The following is a 17,922-nucleotide window of genomic DNA, read 5'->3' on the forward strand; positions in this document are numbered from 1 at the left end:
ATGAGGGAGACGTCTCCAACCGACCTCCTCTCCATGAAACGCTTCCTTTGCCGAAATCAGAGAAAATATGGAACGTGATCAATGTATTAGCGCTGGATTTAGCAGCTGGATGTAGCGGCGGCAGATCAGTTGGGGAGGTGGACTGGCGCTCTACCCGAAAGGGTCAATTCAAGAGAGACGCTTTGCAAGGTAGAGAGGAAAGGAACGTTCGGGAGAGCCTCGGGAAATGCAGTTCGAGACATTGCGACAGTTATGTAGCTCTGTGTTGGCTCACTTTAACGGATCTGTCACACCACCTCATAACGTCCTGCAGACTGAGCTGTTGGATCAGTCATTGCATTTCGGGTGAGTGTAATTTTAAAGGGACACGGATGTCTCCCTCAGTAACCAAATGCGATGCTTTAACAGTTCAGCGTCATGCTAAAGGTATTGACACACTGATATTATAATACCTGCACTTGGCAGTGCATTTGTGTACATTTTAAAGCGTTATCGTTTCATAAATACACCCCATATAATAGGAAACCCAGCATGCGTAACTGTTGTTTCATTTAGTTAAAATGTAGCCTGCACATCCCATTCACTATAAAGGTAGAAGCCTTACCTCCACCTCCTCCTCACTTTCAGATTATGTAAGAAACCATAGTTACTGCGAGGGATTCTCTGGTAAGCTGCAGGGAACTTTAAAGGTGGATGAAAGCTCTCTGGGCTTCTATCACAGATTGCTTGTCCTCTCTCGGCCTTAGAACTACTCCCTCCAGCAACTATTTCAAGATGTAACTGATGTATTTTTAAAGATCTGTACATCATGCTGCCGTGGCATAACCTACTTTCACTATGGAAAGCATACGAGTACAACCATGGCTCTTACTTGAGAGCCTTGACTACCATAAGACCAAAAGAAAAAAAACACAACTTCATTTAGCTTTCCTTCTTACTGTGCGTGGCCTTCCAATGTTTTCATTTACATATGGATAAGTCACATCTCGGTTCTCGGTTGCCTGATATGCTTGTCTCCCTCTTACCAGCTGTGAATATCAAGTTATTATACTATATTGGATTCAAAAGTAATGTAATATTCCTCCCACTCTATACTACAGTAGGTTAATGCCAATAAGGCCATAAACACCTTCTTATGTCTTATTTGTATCTATGGTAATAGTAAACCTATGCAATGTTTAGACCACATTTGATTCAGCATTACAATATAATATTGGAACAATAGCTTGAATCTTGGATTTTTTACACACTAAATGCTGCCCCTTTTTTGTAAGAGCTGACACACATTTGCATTTAATGTCATGCTGTCATGCCATTTAACTACCGGTATATTGTATCTCACTCCTGTAAGGAAGGGGGCTAAATACCATGTACCGTACCATGTACCGGTACTGTATGCGTGTATGTACAGTATGTCGTATGTATGGATGTACTCATGTACCGTACCTACTGCTCGTACTAACTGTTTGTACGTCTATGCATTTATTTGTGCATGTGATGTGTAGGAAGGTGTTTGTTACTGTAAAAGCTGCACATATAAAAGGATGTGTGCGTGTGCAGTGCACTGTCAATTTTGCATTATTCATTCAACACTTTGAGAGTTGATTTATCATCTTTTACTCTTTATTTGGTCCCAGGGCACTCCCTAAGTGCTGAATGAACGCAACTTTTTAATACTGTGTGTGTGTGTGAGTGTGAGCGGAAAGGGTCGAAGAATAAGTGGCCAAACAGCAAAAGTAGAGAGAGGAGCACAGTCATCCACTCTCCTCTCCTCTCCTCTCCTCTCCTCTAATGCCCAGCACACTCCTCAGTCATTTGCCAACTCAACAGAATTTGGAGGCCAGACTGCAACTGAATCCAGGCCCTGGACCTGAACGCTCCCTAAAGCAATTATACAGGTGCTTGTGTGTGTGTGTGTGTGTGTGTGTGTGTGTGTGTGTGTGTGTGTGTGTGTGTGTGTGTGTGTGTGTGTGTGTGTGTGTGTGTGTGTTGGGTGGATGAAAGAGTTGATTCTTTGCACAGTCAGGGGGTCTGGTTACCTCCACCATTCCTCTGCTATGGCTCGTAGCTATTACCGTAAGCACAATAACAGTGGTCTAGATGGGTACAGCGAAGTGGTGGACAGGGTTTTGTGTTGCGTTCTGTTATTGGACAGATGCCCAGTTGTCCAGGGCAGTCATGGCTAAGTGGTTAGGGCATCAGACTTGTAGCCCAAAGGTTGCCGGTTCGACTCTCGACCCACCAGGTTGGTGGGGGGAGTAATTAACCAGTGCTCTCCCCCATCCTTCTCCTTGACTGAGGTACCCTTAAGCATGGTACCGTGCTGCCACACTAGCCCTGGTTACACCGGTCGCTCAGCCCCTTGGATCAAAAGGTGCTAATAGTGATTGTTCCATTAGCGGTGGTAGCTCAGGTGGTAGAGGAGCCGTTGGACAACCTAAAGGTTGCAGGTTCGAGCCCCGCTCAACCTGACTCCATCGTTGTGTCCTTGAGCAAGATACTTAACCCCAAGTTGCTCCTGGTGGCATGGTGGTACCCTGCGTGGCAGCCACGGCCACCGGTGTGTCAATGTGAATGTGAATGGGGAATGTGAGGCATACAATGTAAAGCGCTTTGAGTGCTCGAAGGAGTGGAAAGGCGCTATATAAATGCAGTCCATTTACATTCCCTTGGCGTGCCATTGGGGGCTGCCCCCTCACACAGGTGAGGCATAAATGCAATTTCATTGTGTGCAGTGTGCACTTGTGTGCTGTATGACAATGGGAGTTGGGAGTTTCCCTGGTGGGCTTTCACTTTCACTTCACTGCATTCGTCTCCTATGGTTAGTAGGCTAGCAGCAGACGTAGCAACAGAGACTATTGACAAGGAATCAATACAATATGACATAAGGCTCTAAGCTTGCATGTCTATTAGCTGCCACGACCCTTTTTTATTTCGGAGACAGTTCAATACATAGGTTTCACGTTTACAAACATTAGTGTTGTGAGGAGGGGCAAGATGCTAAGCAGCCAACCATGTGCTCTCATTTTTTGACCGACAGCAGCTTCCAACAATCAGAAGTTGAAGAGGGCCTCGGCCAGGGGTGCACAGCTGGGGATGTTTACAAATGTGTAACCCATGTGTAGGGAACACAGTATTTTAAAAAGTCACATCCATATAGGAGACTAGAATTTAATCGCATTTAATTGCATTGGTGACCTGTGGAAGTATTTATTTTGGTTACCATATTGAGTCTTCGGTAACAGTGGCAGGTAGGTTTGTAGCTAGGCATGTAATGGAGGCCAACTAGCAGAGTGTGGCGTGGAATGTTAGTGAAACCTCCGTCCCGGAGCCTCATACAGTCGCTGAGCTATTGGATTGGCCATTTAGCTCAGCGGTATCGTGCTGTGCCTCCCATACTAGAGATGGGATTTATGGCTCTTTGTCGGGATCCGGTTCTTAGTGGCTCGTTCCTGTCAAAGAGCCGTTCAAAAAACTGGCTCTTTTGGCTCTTTTTTAAATTATTTATTCAGTGTTAAGAATGTAATAGTTTGACTCCTCCTCAAGGTAATTTTGTCCAAACAACAACTGATTATTCTCCTGCTTCTAAAGACCGTTTTTGCCTCTCTTTGAGGCAAACAATTGTGTTTTTTCCCAAATTTAATTACTCTGGTCGAGGTCACATGCTTAAAATGAATGAAAAATGAACGAAATAACGGTCGAGTGGCTCCCCCAGCTGTGATCCAGTTCCCATCGTCCCATTCCCATCAAAAGAACCGGCTCGTTCATGAACGACACACCTTTATCCCATACCCAAACTGGAGCGTTGACTGGGAGGTGGGTTTGTGGGCGGACTGCACAGGAACACTTTAGTTACAGGTAGATACAGTATTTTGTGTACAGTACAGGGCTTTTTCTAGGAATTTTTGGCATGAGGGAGCAACATGGCAGGTTGCGGGGGGTGAAGGGGGGAATTTACTAGGGGCGCTCAAAAAAGTAATTTATATATTTAAAAAAAAAAGAAGTATGAGGGTGCACACACGGAGGTATGAGGGTGGAGCGCCCCTATTTCCCCGTTCAGAAAAAGCCCTGCAGTAGATACAGTTGTGTGTACAGTAGATACAATATATTTTTTGAGGTGTCATTATTGGGCAGATTTCCACACTGCATGTTGTCAATTCTTCTGAGAACTATAGGGCCTACTGTAGGTACTCTATACAGGTTAGGAGGTTTTGTGTGGCGTTACTGGACAAAATGTTAGCACAAAGTGTATGTTTGTCTCCGTAATGGTTAGTTGTTGCGTAACAGTGTGCGTAAAGGAGTGGAAAGGCGCTATATAAATGCCGTCCATTTACCACAGCTGCCTACTGCGGCACGCTTTGGAGCGACAAATGTAATTGTCTTGAGAGAGCTTTTTAGCGTGTGTGTGTGCGTGTCTGTGTTGTTGTTGTTGTTGTGTGTGTGTGTGTGTGTGTGTGTGTGTGTGTGTGTGTGTGTGTGTGTGTGTGTGTGTGTGTGTGTGTGTGTATACTTATGTATTTGTGTCTGTTTTTTCTGTGTGTGTGTGTGTGTGTGTGTGTGTGTGTGTGTGTGTGTGTGTGTGTGTGTGTATACTTATGTATTTGTGTGTTTTGTGTGTGTTGTGTGTGTGTGTGTGTGTGTGTGTGTGTGTGTGTGTGTGTGTGTGTGTGTGTGTGTGTGTGTGTGTGTGTGTGTGTACATGTTTGTGTTGTATATCACTTCTCGGCTGTCAGCACTTCAGTTTAGCGCATCCTCACTTGGCTGCCCATGGAGAGACACTCCAGATGTTTAAGACCTGCACAAACCTCTTTCATTTGCTTATTTATTTATTTTGTTTCGTTTGCGTAAACATTACATTTCGCAACCAGTGTTTTTTTTTACATGTATTTTTATTATTTCAAAAGGTAAACATAACACAATACAGTATTGCATTTTAATGTTCCTCTGCTATGATATAACAATGTGATATAGTAATATAATACTATAAATTATAATACAGTATTACACATTCTCAACGTAATCAGGGCCATTTTAAGGTATTTGGGAGCCCTAGGCAAAGAGCCGGCAAACCTCGCCCCTCCCCATTCTTGTCTTCAAAGTGTTGGGCAGGGGCTACCTAGAGAGATACAGTATGTCGCTAGCAGTATTGCATCGGTCGTTGGAATTTAGGGAGGTGCTGCCTCACTCATTGCTTGCAATTGAATGCAAGTACTTTCAGTCATTACCATTATCTGTAGACAATTGCCTAGGTTGCTTTCATGATTTGTGACAGGCCTGGGTGCAATGCAATCCTTGGGATGGTGTTGGCAGTGTTCAGGGTCTTTATTTTTCACAGAAGCAGGAAAAAGCACAGACCATGCCAGAGATGTGCACCAATGTGTGTGTTTTTTCCCCATTTGCACACATCTTGCACTATGCTGTTTTCTGTCTCGGTGCTGTCTGTTGTCTGGTTTTGTCCTGTTTTCTTTTTTTATCTACTGTTGAGCGATGCACACTGCGCTGAACCTGTCTGGTCTTTGTTACTGTCCTGCTTATTTGTTGGTGTCCTGATTCTTTGTGTTCTGCTTTGTTTTGCTGCATGACTTGCCATTTGCTTGTTCCATTGCTCTATGTTGGAACATTGTAGGGTAGTAGCAAAGTGAATCTTATTTTTCTATTCTATTCTGTTCTATTCTATTCTATTTTATTCTATTCTATTCTATTCTATTCTATTCTATTCCATTCTGTCATGCCTTATCCTATCCTATCGGAGCCTAGTCTAGCCTTGCCTATCCTAGACTGTCCTGTCTTCTCATATCCTGACTCTTCTCTTCTCTTCTCTTCTCTTCTCTTCTCTTCTCTTCTCTTCTCTTCTCTTCTCTTCTCTTCTCTTCTCTTCTCTTCTCTTCTCTTCTCTTCTCTTCTCTTCTCTTCTCTTCTCTTCTCTTCTCTTCTCTTCTCGTCAAGTCAAGTCAGCTTTTATTGTCAGTTTCTTCATATGCACAGGTCATACAAGCAAATTGAAATTACGTTTCTCTCTCTATACCATGCCAGGACATAGACATGCACAGGACTGACATATACAGACTGACCGTAAAGTGCAAGACAGGACAAGTAAGAGTGATGGACCAATAATAGTAAAGTGATGAAGTAATAAATAACAACTGAGCATTTAACATTGGTTGTTATTTATTAACTTACTTCATTACTTTACTGTTACTGTTACTGTCAATCTTCTCTTCTCTTCTCTTCTCTTCTCTTCTCTTCTCTTCTCTTCTCTTCTCTTCTCTTCTCTTCTCTTCTCTTCTCTTCTCTTCTCTTCTCTTCTCTTCTCCTCTCTTCTCTTCTCTGCCACCAGGGTCCAGAAAATAGCAGCATCTCACCCCCAGTGGCAGGGGTGATAGCGAGACAGTCCAGTGGCAGGGGTGATAGCGAGAAGCAGGGAGGTTAGGGTGGGATTAGGTGGGGTGCAGTGGGCTGGGGTGGGGGCCCTGTGCTTTTGCACTTACACCACATGGGCGTGGAGTGTGCATTTAATTTGATTTGGAGAGGAGGCAAAGCATCAAGCAGACCCCCCCCCCCCTACCCCACCCACACACACACTTACATTCCCCTCCCTCAAGAGAAGGAAAGCAGCAAAGCATGTCCCCTGACCTTCCCAGAAATTACTTTTTGTAGTTCTGATAACTCGGGTCATTGAAGTGTAAATAATTCCAATTGGAAATTCTCGCTCTTGCTTGCTCTGGCTCTCTCCCCTCACTCTACACAGCATGCTTACCCCGGGAGTATTTAAGAAACACTACGCAGGGGTGTATGTACAGTACGGTGTGTGTTCGGATAGTCAAGAGTTTGCACTGTACAGTACACCTGCATTGCGTGGAAGAGTACGGAAAGGAAGTGTACAGAAGTGTGCGGATCCATATGGGCCACATCTGAATGGCATCCTTTGACTTGTGTATTCTCCTTTGACTTGTGTATTCTGCTTTGCTTTAACAACACCATAAATGTTTACAAGTGTAGAAAAGCTACCCATTATTATACCTTCCCAATTTCACCACGGTTACTTTATGGTTGATTTCACCAAAAACATCTAATAGTTTACTGATTAACTTGGCGATGGCAATTGGCGCTAATCCAAAGACTGTCTCAACAACCAACACAAAGCTACGGTAGAGTCTCATTCTCTGCCTTTTACTGTAATAAATCTATCTGAGTCTTATCTGTGTATTGATTGCTGTCAATGGCGGGTCAAGGATTCTACCCTATAAGAAGTATGGATTGCCCCCAAATGAGGAGTCCTCGTGCCTTGTCGATCTGTAATAATGAAGTGGCCCTTACAGTCAGTCTCTGTAATTGTCTATAGCAGCTTCTGAGGCCTGTGGCAGAATTAGATTAACTAAACGTATAGCAGCATCACATTCGAGGAGTCCACTCTATGGGGAAAAACAGGCATGGTCACAAAGGCAAGGTTTGCTTTTTTTGCTTTTTTTGCTTTTTGCTTTTCTATGCTTTTGACATAGATCATCGTCATTTATTTTCAGAATTACTTTTGAAAATGATGAAAATTCATTGTAATAATAGCAATTGGGTATATAAACGGGAAAATTTCACCTTTTGTCCCCCGCTGGTTCTTGTTCTGTTGATCTTGGGTGTAAACACTAAGAAAGCCAAATCAGCATTGATGATCCATTATGTCATCAACAAGGAATGAACACCCGCATTTGCAAACACACTTCAGCCAGTGGGGGTGAGGAACACAGCGAGATATTCCCTCAAGTCTTTTGTGCGGGCGAAACGGTCGGTTGGGCACGCTACAATGCTGATGAAACCGTGCCACTTTAAGTAACTGGCCCTTGCCTCGCTGGGGTGGCCACTTGATCGCCGGTGTTCCTTTGGCCTCGCAGGGTGTGTGTTCAGGAGCTAAATGAGAAGCCGGTTGGCAACGCTCTGCTTTTACTGGGAACCTGACTCTTTTTGGCGTGACTAAGCCCTATGCTGCCCTATTGTCTCCTTGTTGCTCGCCGACCGACGTGCTTAAGCATATTTCGGTACCCTTCCTTTCTTTATTTCTTTCTTCTCTCTCTGTCTTTGTGTCGCTGTTTCTCACTCTCACTCACTACTCAGAAAACTATTTTGTGCTCTCGTCCTTTCTTGCTCTTTCTTTCTTTCTTTCTCAGAAATGTCTATCCGTCCCTCTATTTCTTTTTTTTTTTCTCTATCCCTCTCTGGTCTCTCCTTGTCTCTCAACACTGGCTCCCCTCCTCATCTTCTATTTCTCTCTGAAACCAGGGATACATCCAGTTCTCACGTACCCACAGTAGGGATGCAAATGATTGATTAATACGTTAATTGTTAGCTGATTGACCTTATCGATCGACTTACGATTAATTGACCCCCCAAATCTCAATGTTTCTCAAAAAATAAGAATAAATCTAAAAATGACTGTAGAATTCAAAGTGAGATACATTTAACCTAACTGCTTATTCTAAGTTAATTTCTATTTACAGTGTATATACTTTAATCCAAAGGTGATTGAAAGCTGTTTCCACTCTTTAGATGCACTTCGGCGCATGCCCATTTCACCTGGGTTGAGTTGGGGATTACCAGTGATTGCGATTCGTTTTTTTTATTGATATACTGATTAATTGTTGATATCCCTACTCCATAGCAGTAACTTAGTTACTTTGCTGTGCTGACTGAGTCGTCTGATGTTCTTGTGATGTTCTCGGCCCCCCTCCCTCTCGCTCATCTCTCTTACTCAGTCACACATAAACACTTTGTCTATGTGTAAATGTGATAGCCTGATAAATGTAGTTAATGTATGCTCTGTCACCTACTGAAGTGAAATGATGTGAAGTCAAGGGGAGGTGTAAAATGAGTTTATTTCCAGAATTGGCGGAATATCGGTTTAATTGCCTGTTAAGATACAGGGTTGTATATTTGCTGTTCATAGAATGGAACTGACCAAGTCATAGTGCTGTACTTTAGTACTATTGCAGTTAACTTTTCAATGACTATAACAGCTTTCCACTGGTGGAATGGCGTGCATTATGGGCAACATTAATATACTTGCTTTGGTGGCTTTTTACATTTATTAGCTAGGACAGTATGAGATGGTGACAGGCAGAGAGTGGGAGAGAGAGATGGGGGAGGATCGGCAAAAGACCTCAGGCCAGAATTGAACCCGGGTCCCCTGCGTAACAGTCCAGTGCCCTACCATCTGAGCCATGGCAAGGCCTACATTAATATACTTTCTGTATTCTACTACTGCTACTACTATTTTGATGTTGTTTTGGATGCTGTTTTTTGGTTGGCACCCCACTAGCCTGTACAGTACAGTACTGTGCGCCTGCCCCATCTTTCATGCCCTGCCCGACACCTGATGGATGGAGAGGGAGATGGAGATAGAGATGGAGATGTCCTGATTAATTACTGCACAGAACCCTCCATCCATCCTTCACTCAATCTGATTTAGTCTCTCTTTCTCTCTCTCTCTCCCCCCTCTCTCTAGCTGTTTTTTTTCTCCTTCTTTAGTATTTATTCCCCCGAAACACCATGTACGCACGCACGCTAGCACTCACGTGTACACACACACACACACACACACACACACACACACACACACACACACACACACACACACACACACACACACACACACACACACACACACACACACACACACACACACACTCTTGCTCTGTGCCAAGTCGCCTTAATGAGAATCCAAAGCAAATCGATGTAGAGAGAGGGCCTGACTGACTGCTCTTGTCTCGCGCTGACCGGGGATGTAAATGGTGATGCTTGTACTTGAGTTGAAGCACGCTCTTCTTGCCAGTGTGGCTCCTGCATTCAAAAGGGAGTGCTGGAGAGAGAGAGAGAGAGAGAGAGAGAGAGAGAGAGAGAGAGAGAGAGAGAGACAGAGAGAGAGACAGAGAGAGAGATGGAGTGAGAGAATGATGAAGTGAGATAATCAGAGAATGAGGAAGGGTGATGGAGTGAGTAAATCGGATAGAATAAAGAAGAGAGAGAGAGAGAGAGACAGAGACAGAGACAGAGAGAGAGAGATGGCGTGAGATATGATGGAGTGAGAGAATGATGAAGTGAGATAATCAGAGAATGAGGAAGGGTGATGGAGTGAGTAAATCGGATAGAATGAGAGAGAGAGAGAGAGAGAGAGAGAGAGAGAGAGAGAGAGAGAGAGAGATTACCATACTGTATGCCATGATGATGATGATGATGATGATGATGGTAGGCCGGTCTGGAATAGTTTCCCTGTAACCGTTGGCAATGTAACCACTGACCCTTAAATGACAGGGTCCTGAATGTTGTGTCATGAAATGATGGTGCGTTTATCTTTGTTACTGTCCCTGCCCCCCACCCCTGCATTGGTACACTACACCAGTGTTTCTCAACAGGGGTGCCGGGGCACCCTGGGGTGCCGCGGGCCCCCCTCAGGGGTGCCGCGGAAACGTGGCTGATAAATAAATTATGTAACATAATACATATTTGTCTAAATTGATAAGTTAATGCTAGTCAGTGGAATCTTTCATCTGCCATTTACGCACGGTAGTAAATATAGGTTGCCCCTGTCAGCTGCAACTTCGAACGTAGGTCGTGTGATGTCTCAAATGTGTTACTTTTCTAAGCTTTTGTGGTATCGGATGCAATGCCATGTTACGGCTTGTTGGTTTGGGGTGCCTTGAAAATTTTCATGAATTGAAAGGGTGCCTCGCCTAAAAAAAGGTTGAGAAACACTGCACTACACCACCAGAGTGACCTGCTGTTGTCACGGGTGACCGGCTGCCATCTTTGGTCACAGGTCACAGGTTTAGAGGCCACCGATCGGGTACGTCATCAGATGTTAATCACCCAATGGTTCATCAGCCAATGAGATTAATCAAGGCGGTGTTTACCCCCTGCACTTACAGCCTCCTTGACAACAAGCACCTACCACCACAACAAGTGCAGATGCCAATTAGGGTTAGTTTTTTTTTTTTCTTATGTACATTGACATACACACACACCATGCCATAGAGTCTAGCCTGGGACTGGGTCAGCTCAAGCATCTGTTCAGTATAAATAGCCACAAAAGAGAAGAGTTTTAACTTGCTTCTTGAAGGTTTAGAGTGACGTGCCTAGTAGTCTTGTTGCCTCTGGGAGTTCATTCCACCACTGAGGGACAATGACAGAGAGCAGACTTGACTGGGATGGCTTAGAGTGAGCAGAAAGCAGGGACAGACAGACGGTTTGTTTTGGAGAAGCACAGCTCTCTTCCAAGAACATACGGCCTTAGTATTTCAGATAAACTGGAGCCGTTTCTGTGCCGTGGTTTTGTATGCATGCAAGGGTCAAGGCCTTGTGCCTTGATGCAGGTAGGGCTGGGCGATATGGAAAAAAAACAATATCACGATAACGATATATATCACGATATAGCACAATTACATACGTTTTCAGTTATTCTCTTTATTTGCTCTACATTTTTTCATGTCGCAAAACAACCTTTCTTTAAAATGGATCTTTTTATTCTTACTTTTACAGTTACATTAACTTATAGTGTGTATTGTGACAACATGAAATGTAATTAAATGATATTCAATTTTATAAAATTGATAAAATTATCATCATGATATAAGCGATATAGGAGAAAGGTCACGATATACACTTTTATATCACTATGACGATATATATCGTCATATTGCCCAGCCCTAGATGCAGGCATCGAGCGGTAGCCGGCGCAACTCGATGAATAGAGGAGTAACGTGGGCCCTTTTGGGCTGAGTGAACACCAAATGTGCCGCCGCATTCTGGTAGCCTGCTCCTGACCATCCCATAATACTACCATTTCCATTTCGTATTCATGGTCTGGACTTTGTTTCATCTGACGCGATTGCAGGAAGCAGGAAGGACATTTTCGGAAAAATCAGGATTTAACTTATAAGTTGTTGAACAAACATGTCTGACGTCTATCTATGACGTTGTAGGACCGTTTAACAGACATGTCTGACAGAACATCCTACCGTAGGATAAAATTACAATGTAGGACCGTTTGTCAGAACACCGGCGCAAATCCTACCGGTCAACATCGCTCCACAGAAGTACCAGACGTAGTGCGGAACCAAGTGTCTTGGCGGAAGTACGTAGGATGGCGCACAAGGCTAGCATTCTGGACCATCTCCATTGGTTTTATCGCACAAGCAAGTAGACCAGCCAAGAGGGAGTTGCAGTAGTCCTCGCGGGACATGACCATAGACTGAACCACTAGTTGTAGAGCATGTTGGGTCAGACAGCTGGCCATCAATCACCGCACCAAGGTTTTTGGAGACATTCACTATTTCCCAATGTCAAGTGTTCTAGCCTTGTTAGTGCGTGAAATTCCCAATGATTGGAGACTTGATATTATGAAATGGTCTTTGTTTGGGGTCTTTCATAGATTACTTACATACATTAGCCTACTTGACATGTGGTATGGACGCCAACGTACTCAACCCACTACTACTGAGCTGTTCAAACTGTTAAAATCAGCTATGAATGAATTGTAAATTTAGAGGTTGTGAAATGCATTTGGTTCGAGCGTTATGTCTGTTATGTGTGTTGTTCTCCTTCCTTCTGTTCAGTTTTGAGTCAGTAGTGCCCCAATTCCCAAACAGGTGTGGTGCTGCTGGTGCACTTGTTCACGCTGGTGCACTCGTTCAACTCCAGCAGCACAGTCACATACACATGCACACGCAAACACTCTCTCTCTCTCCCTCTCTCTCTCTCTCTCTCTCTCTCTCTCTCTCTCTCTCTCTCTCTCTCTCTCTCGCACGCACACACGGCACGCACACACGGCACGCATGCACGCACGCACGCACGCACCGCACACACGCACGCACGCACGCACGCACGCACGCACGCACGCACGCACGCACGCACGCGGTGCTGTGGATTCTGCTGTGCTTGTCGATGCAACTCCAGTAGCCCCCTTGCAGATTCTTATCATCCCCAGCATGTTGATATCAAAGGCTCAGCGTGACACTGAAGGAGAGAAGGAGAGTGAGAGGATAAGAGAGAGAGAGAGGATAAGAGAGAGAGAGAGAGAGAGAGAGAGAGAGAGAGAGAGAGAGAGAGAGAGATAGAGATAGAGAGAGAGAGAGACAGAGAGAAAGGATGGAGAAAGAGTATGGAGAGAGAGAGAGAGAGAAAGGATGGAGAAAAAGTATGGAGAGAGAGAGAGAGAAAGGATAAGAGCGAGAGAGAGGATGGAGAGAGAGAGAGAAAGAAACTGGGTGTAGGAAAGAGGAACAGGGTAGAGGAGGCGGTGGGTGGTGGGTGGTGGAAGAGTATAAGGGTGGTGTATGTGGGTACTGTGGTGGATGATTGGGTGGGTAGTACTGTGAGTGGAAAGGTATAGTGTGTGGATGGTGTGGAGCAGTGGTTCTTAACCTGGGATGCGGGCACCCCCTGGGGGTGCGCCAGAGATTTCAGGGGGTGCACGGAATTTTGTATGTTTTGAGGTTGTGACCAAAATTCTGCTTCCAAACATTATAATTAAGACCAAATTTAAACATGTTTTCGTCCCCATATATATTCATTAAAATATTCATTAATGTCTAAAGTAAGAATCATTGTAATTAATCTCTTAAATTAATTTGGTGCGTATGCACGTGAAGACATTTGGGATGGGGGTTTGCGGCTTGTCTTGGGAACAGCTAAGGGGGTGCGTTCAGAAAAAAAGGTTAAGAACCACTGGTGTGGAGGATGGGATAGTGTGGGATGGGTGCATGTAGGATTGGGGTTTTGGGGGGGGCGGAGGAGCAAGGTTGGATGGAGGTTAGTGGGTGGAGGGTGGAGATGGACTAGTCCAGCGTTTCTCAACTAGGGGTACGCGCACCAAAAGGGGTATGCAAACATACTACAGGGGGGTATGTGGAGAAAAACGTTATGGAGCATATCCCACTTCCTTGGGATAAAGGAAGTGACATGTGCATGTTTGCGTTTGAGGAAGGCAGAGCGCCGAAACGCTTCTGTGTAATAAAGAAACCTATGCATGGTGCGACCTTTTTTCATTTTTCATGTTTGCGTTTGAGGAATACGCCTTAAATTCAAAAGGCGTAGTATCACCATGCAGAATGCACTAGCGTGCGATACATACGTAAAGAACATGTGGTAAGCCTGATCAGAACCTTGAATGAGCTCATGAAGCTGTGCGGAAATACAGAAGGTTCTGACGAGAGCCAGGCAATGCCAGGAGAGAAATATTCCGAAGTGCTGTGCAACCCCTGAGAGCCATTTCATCTTGCTGCTGCCGAAGCCGATCTGATTGGCTGTCATCGAGCGCGCTCAGTTCTGTTTCCAGTGTGCCTTGACAGAGCTCTCTACCTTTGATAACGGGTGAAAAAAGTCACTTCAGAAGATTTTTTTTTTGGAGGGGGACATTGAGAGACATGTATACAGTAGTGTGTGTGTGTGTGTGTGAGAGAGAGGTATATAGAGTGAGGGAGAGAGAGAGACAGATGGATTGATTGATAGGTAGGCTAGATCAGTGGTGCTCAAACTGTGGTACGTGTACCACTGGTGGTACTTGAGACATCTCTGGTGGTACTTGGAAGAATTATTTTTTTGTGCATTGATTTGAAGGCTGATCATTGTTGCAGTTGAAAATGTCACGTTGGTCTCACATTTTGTAATATTGAATTGTATGAATCTGAAAACATAATGCAGAATAATACTAGGCAAGCAAGACATTTTTAAAAAAAACTTGCATTGAATGTGACCGTAGCTGTTGATACCATTATGAACCTCTCCTGTATTGACTGGCAAAAGTGAATATGGAAGGCCTTTACTGCGATATTCTAATGTTGGTTGTCAAGGTGGTACTCGGAGAGGTCAATATTTTCTCAGGTGGTACTTCACACAAAAAGTTTGAGAACCACTGGGCTAGATGAAGAGTGATACTGATAGATGGATAGAGAGTGTGTGTGAGAGAGAGACATAGATAGCGTGAGAGAGGTACAACAGCTAGAGTGAGAGAAATTGAAAGATCGAAAGAGAGAGGAATATGTTGTGAGAGCGAAGGAGAGAGAGAGAGACAGTAAGGATGCTGTTGAGCAAGATTGATGAGCAAGAGGCTTGTGTTTGGACCAGATTCATACTCCGCCTTCTCAGTGCCAACATCAAACATCAGAAATGTCCCGTAGCCTCTTATTGCAGCTGGGGTCGCCGGCGACCCTATTCACTTGCTGAAAATGTTTAACTACATCATAACAACATTGCAATGACATTACAGAGACTCATAGTGCTGCGCTAAGAGGTTTTAAACAACCTGGGTTTGGTTTTCGACAAACTGTAACCTCACCCCAACCCCCCCACACACAACCCCGGCCGACCAGCCTTATTGTCATTTTGTTGTGTTAATTATCGATGCGTTGAAGACGTGAAGGCGTGTGTGATAACGCAACAATTCTTTTTTTTTTTACAGAGCAGCAGCACAAGCAGCCCCCTTTCTCATTTTAGCAGCTCTGTCTGTCTGAGTGACAGATAAAAGATGAAAATCGGCCGCAATTGCGCGACTACAAAGGCACTCATAATGATAAGTTTTGGGAACCGCTGTGCGTGTGTGCGTGCACGGGTGTGTATGTGTGTCTGTGTGTGTGTATGTGTGCGTGCGAGTGTATGTGTTTATGTGTGTGTGTGTGTGTGTGTGTGTGTGTGTGTGTGTGTGTGTGTGTGTGTGTGTGTGTGTTTGTGTGTGTGTGTGTGTGTGTGTGTGTGTGTGTGTGTGTGTGGGTAGATGACGGATAGGCAGCAAAAAACATTTTTTTCACAAAACATTGTTTATGAGGGAAAAAAGTATATGTCTACGTAGTGCAGCAATTAATCTTTCAAAAAATCCAAGTGGTCACAATGTTGGTCTATTCATTGATTATTTATTTACGTTGATAAAGCAATTTGCTGAAAATATGTCCTTTGGTGTGTGGTTAAGAAATAAATATATTAAGTAATGTAGAAATGGCTTGATGGAGTTTTATGAACATTGTTACACTCTTCATATTTATTGCAATTTTTTAAAGTCTTAATTTAATGAGAAATGACCATTTAAGTATTTTTTTCCCATTAGATGTGAGATTATTAGAAACCTTTGAGGAAAAACAGGCATATCTTTCTTTTAAATGTTCAAAATTGTCCGAATTTATACTAACTTTTCAGGGACGATAATTTGTTCTTCCCTAATGCAATATTCAGTGTTTATCAAACATATTGTTTAGCTCAAACAAATATTTGAGCGTTTAAAACATGTCACACCGTAGGACATTCATGTCACGCTAAAGGACAGAAATGCAAAACTGAGCCAGAAACAAATATATCAACATGATTATTTTGTCTTTTGATCTTAATATAATGTTGTAGTCAATATGGACCTACACTTTACACTTATAAGTCTTTGAATCGTCGATTATCAGCCTATCGTAACTCTTAATGACAGCCATGCGGTCATTGAATGTAACCTGCAGAGCTCATAAGACTCATACTGAAGGGTGACCTTGGCATGACCATCACACTTTTGTAGGTATGCTATGACTGTCACACCATTGAACCTGTAGTGTGTAGTGGCCAGTGCCTGTTTGGTATCTCAAGCTGGACAGCACATTTATGCTGTATATTGAGCTCTCCACAGCAGACTTTATTCATCTATACTCCTCTATATACTCTCTCACTGATCTTTCCTTCACTGTTACCGTTATATTTTATGGTTTCAAAGCACCATTAATGACATTTTATATCATTTGACAGTATCTAAAATCAATAGCAAATATTCATCAACAATGCATCAAAATATAAATTCCAAAGGCCAATAATGGAATGAGTAATTTGAATACACAATATTTATCTAGTCAAACAACAAAACAAAAAAATATGTACTACCAGTTGTTTTAAAAGCTATTTCTCAAATATCTAGTCCATTGGTGTGACCTGTTTGTCCTTTGGTGTGATACTCCAAAGTGTCACACCATAGGACTTTTACCATCACACCATAGGACTTTTACCATCACACCATAGGACTTTTGAGCTTTTGAGTTAATTTAAAGCCATGTCGTTGCCAACTGAAATACAATTTCACCTTTAGTAAGATGCATTTTCATACATCTACATAAGAAAAAAATGTGAAAAATATACACTATTGTCAAAATGTATTTTATGGCTGTCACACCAAAGGACTACAAAACGAATACATCTTGTGGTAGCAAAACATAATTGATTGACTGAAGAACTCTGAAAAAAAAAATCTAAAATCCACCCTTGCCATTGGCTTCTTAAGGGTCTAAAGTCACAATTTATGTACAGCTGGAGCTTCAACAATAGATAATTATCCACAGAATTAACCAAAAAAATGATGTCACACCACAGGACATTATTTTCTGCGACAAAGTTTCATAAGTCCATACAGTCTCAGAAAAACAGGAAAAAAATTAAGCATTGCCACTTGCTAAAATAGACACCTTGAAAAACATGCCAGGGTTGTTTAGACAAATGACTGAGCTTTGATTATTTATTTAAAAATGTTTTTATATGGAGAACCAGGCTTGCCTCAGTCACACCATAGGACAAATGTGACATTTGACTCAAAATTAAGTATACTTATTTAAGCTCTGGATTTATTACACATTACTTTTTCACAACAACGACATTAGTTTAATCATTTAAAGCATTGACAATTTTGAAAGCATGAATTTACTTCATTTTAAGAGCCTGCGACAGCAAAATTTGCACGTCACGTCATCTACCCATGTGTCAGAGTGTGAGAGAATTAAGTGTGGGAGCCACGTTGCGTTCACATCTAACGGCTTGGGCAGTTTATGGAGTTTTGTCCTGGGTTAGTCACACACAGGGTTGCCAGATGAGACTGATGATTTCCAGCCCAAAAAAATGCTCAAAACCCGCCTAGAAGCACAAAATCCTGCC

General features: G+C 43.2%; 1 protein-coding gene across 1 annotated transcript in view; it reads left to right on the forward strand.

The window, feature by feature from the left end:
• The first annotated feature begins 226 nt into the window (after nt 1–226).
• Nucleotides 227–17,922, forward strand: part of LOC134436616 (regulating synaptic membrane exocytosis protein 2-like) — a 165,722-nt gene continuing 148,026 nt past the window's right edge. Inside the window, exons 1-2 of the mRNA XM_063185919.1 lie at nt 227–345; nt 1,101–1,103. Coding sequence (XP_063041989.1) covers nt 227–345; nt 1,101–1,103 — 122 coding nt within the window. The remainder of the gene's footprint in view (nt 346–1,100; nt 1,104–17,922) is intronic.

Source organism: Engraulis encrasicolus, chromosome 20 (assembly GCF_034702125.1).
Source record: "Engraulis encrasicolus isolate BLACKSEA-1 chromosome 20, IST_EnEncr_1.0, whole genome shotgun sequence".
NCBI lineage: Eukaryota > Metazoa > Chordata > Actinopteri > Clupeiformes > Engraulidae > Engraulis > Engraulis encrasicolus.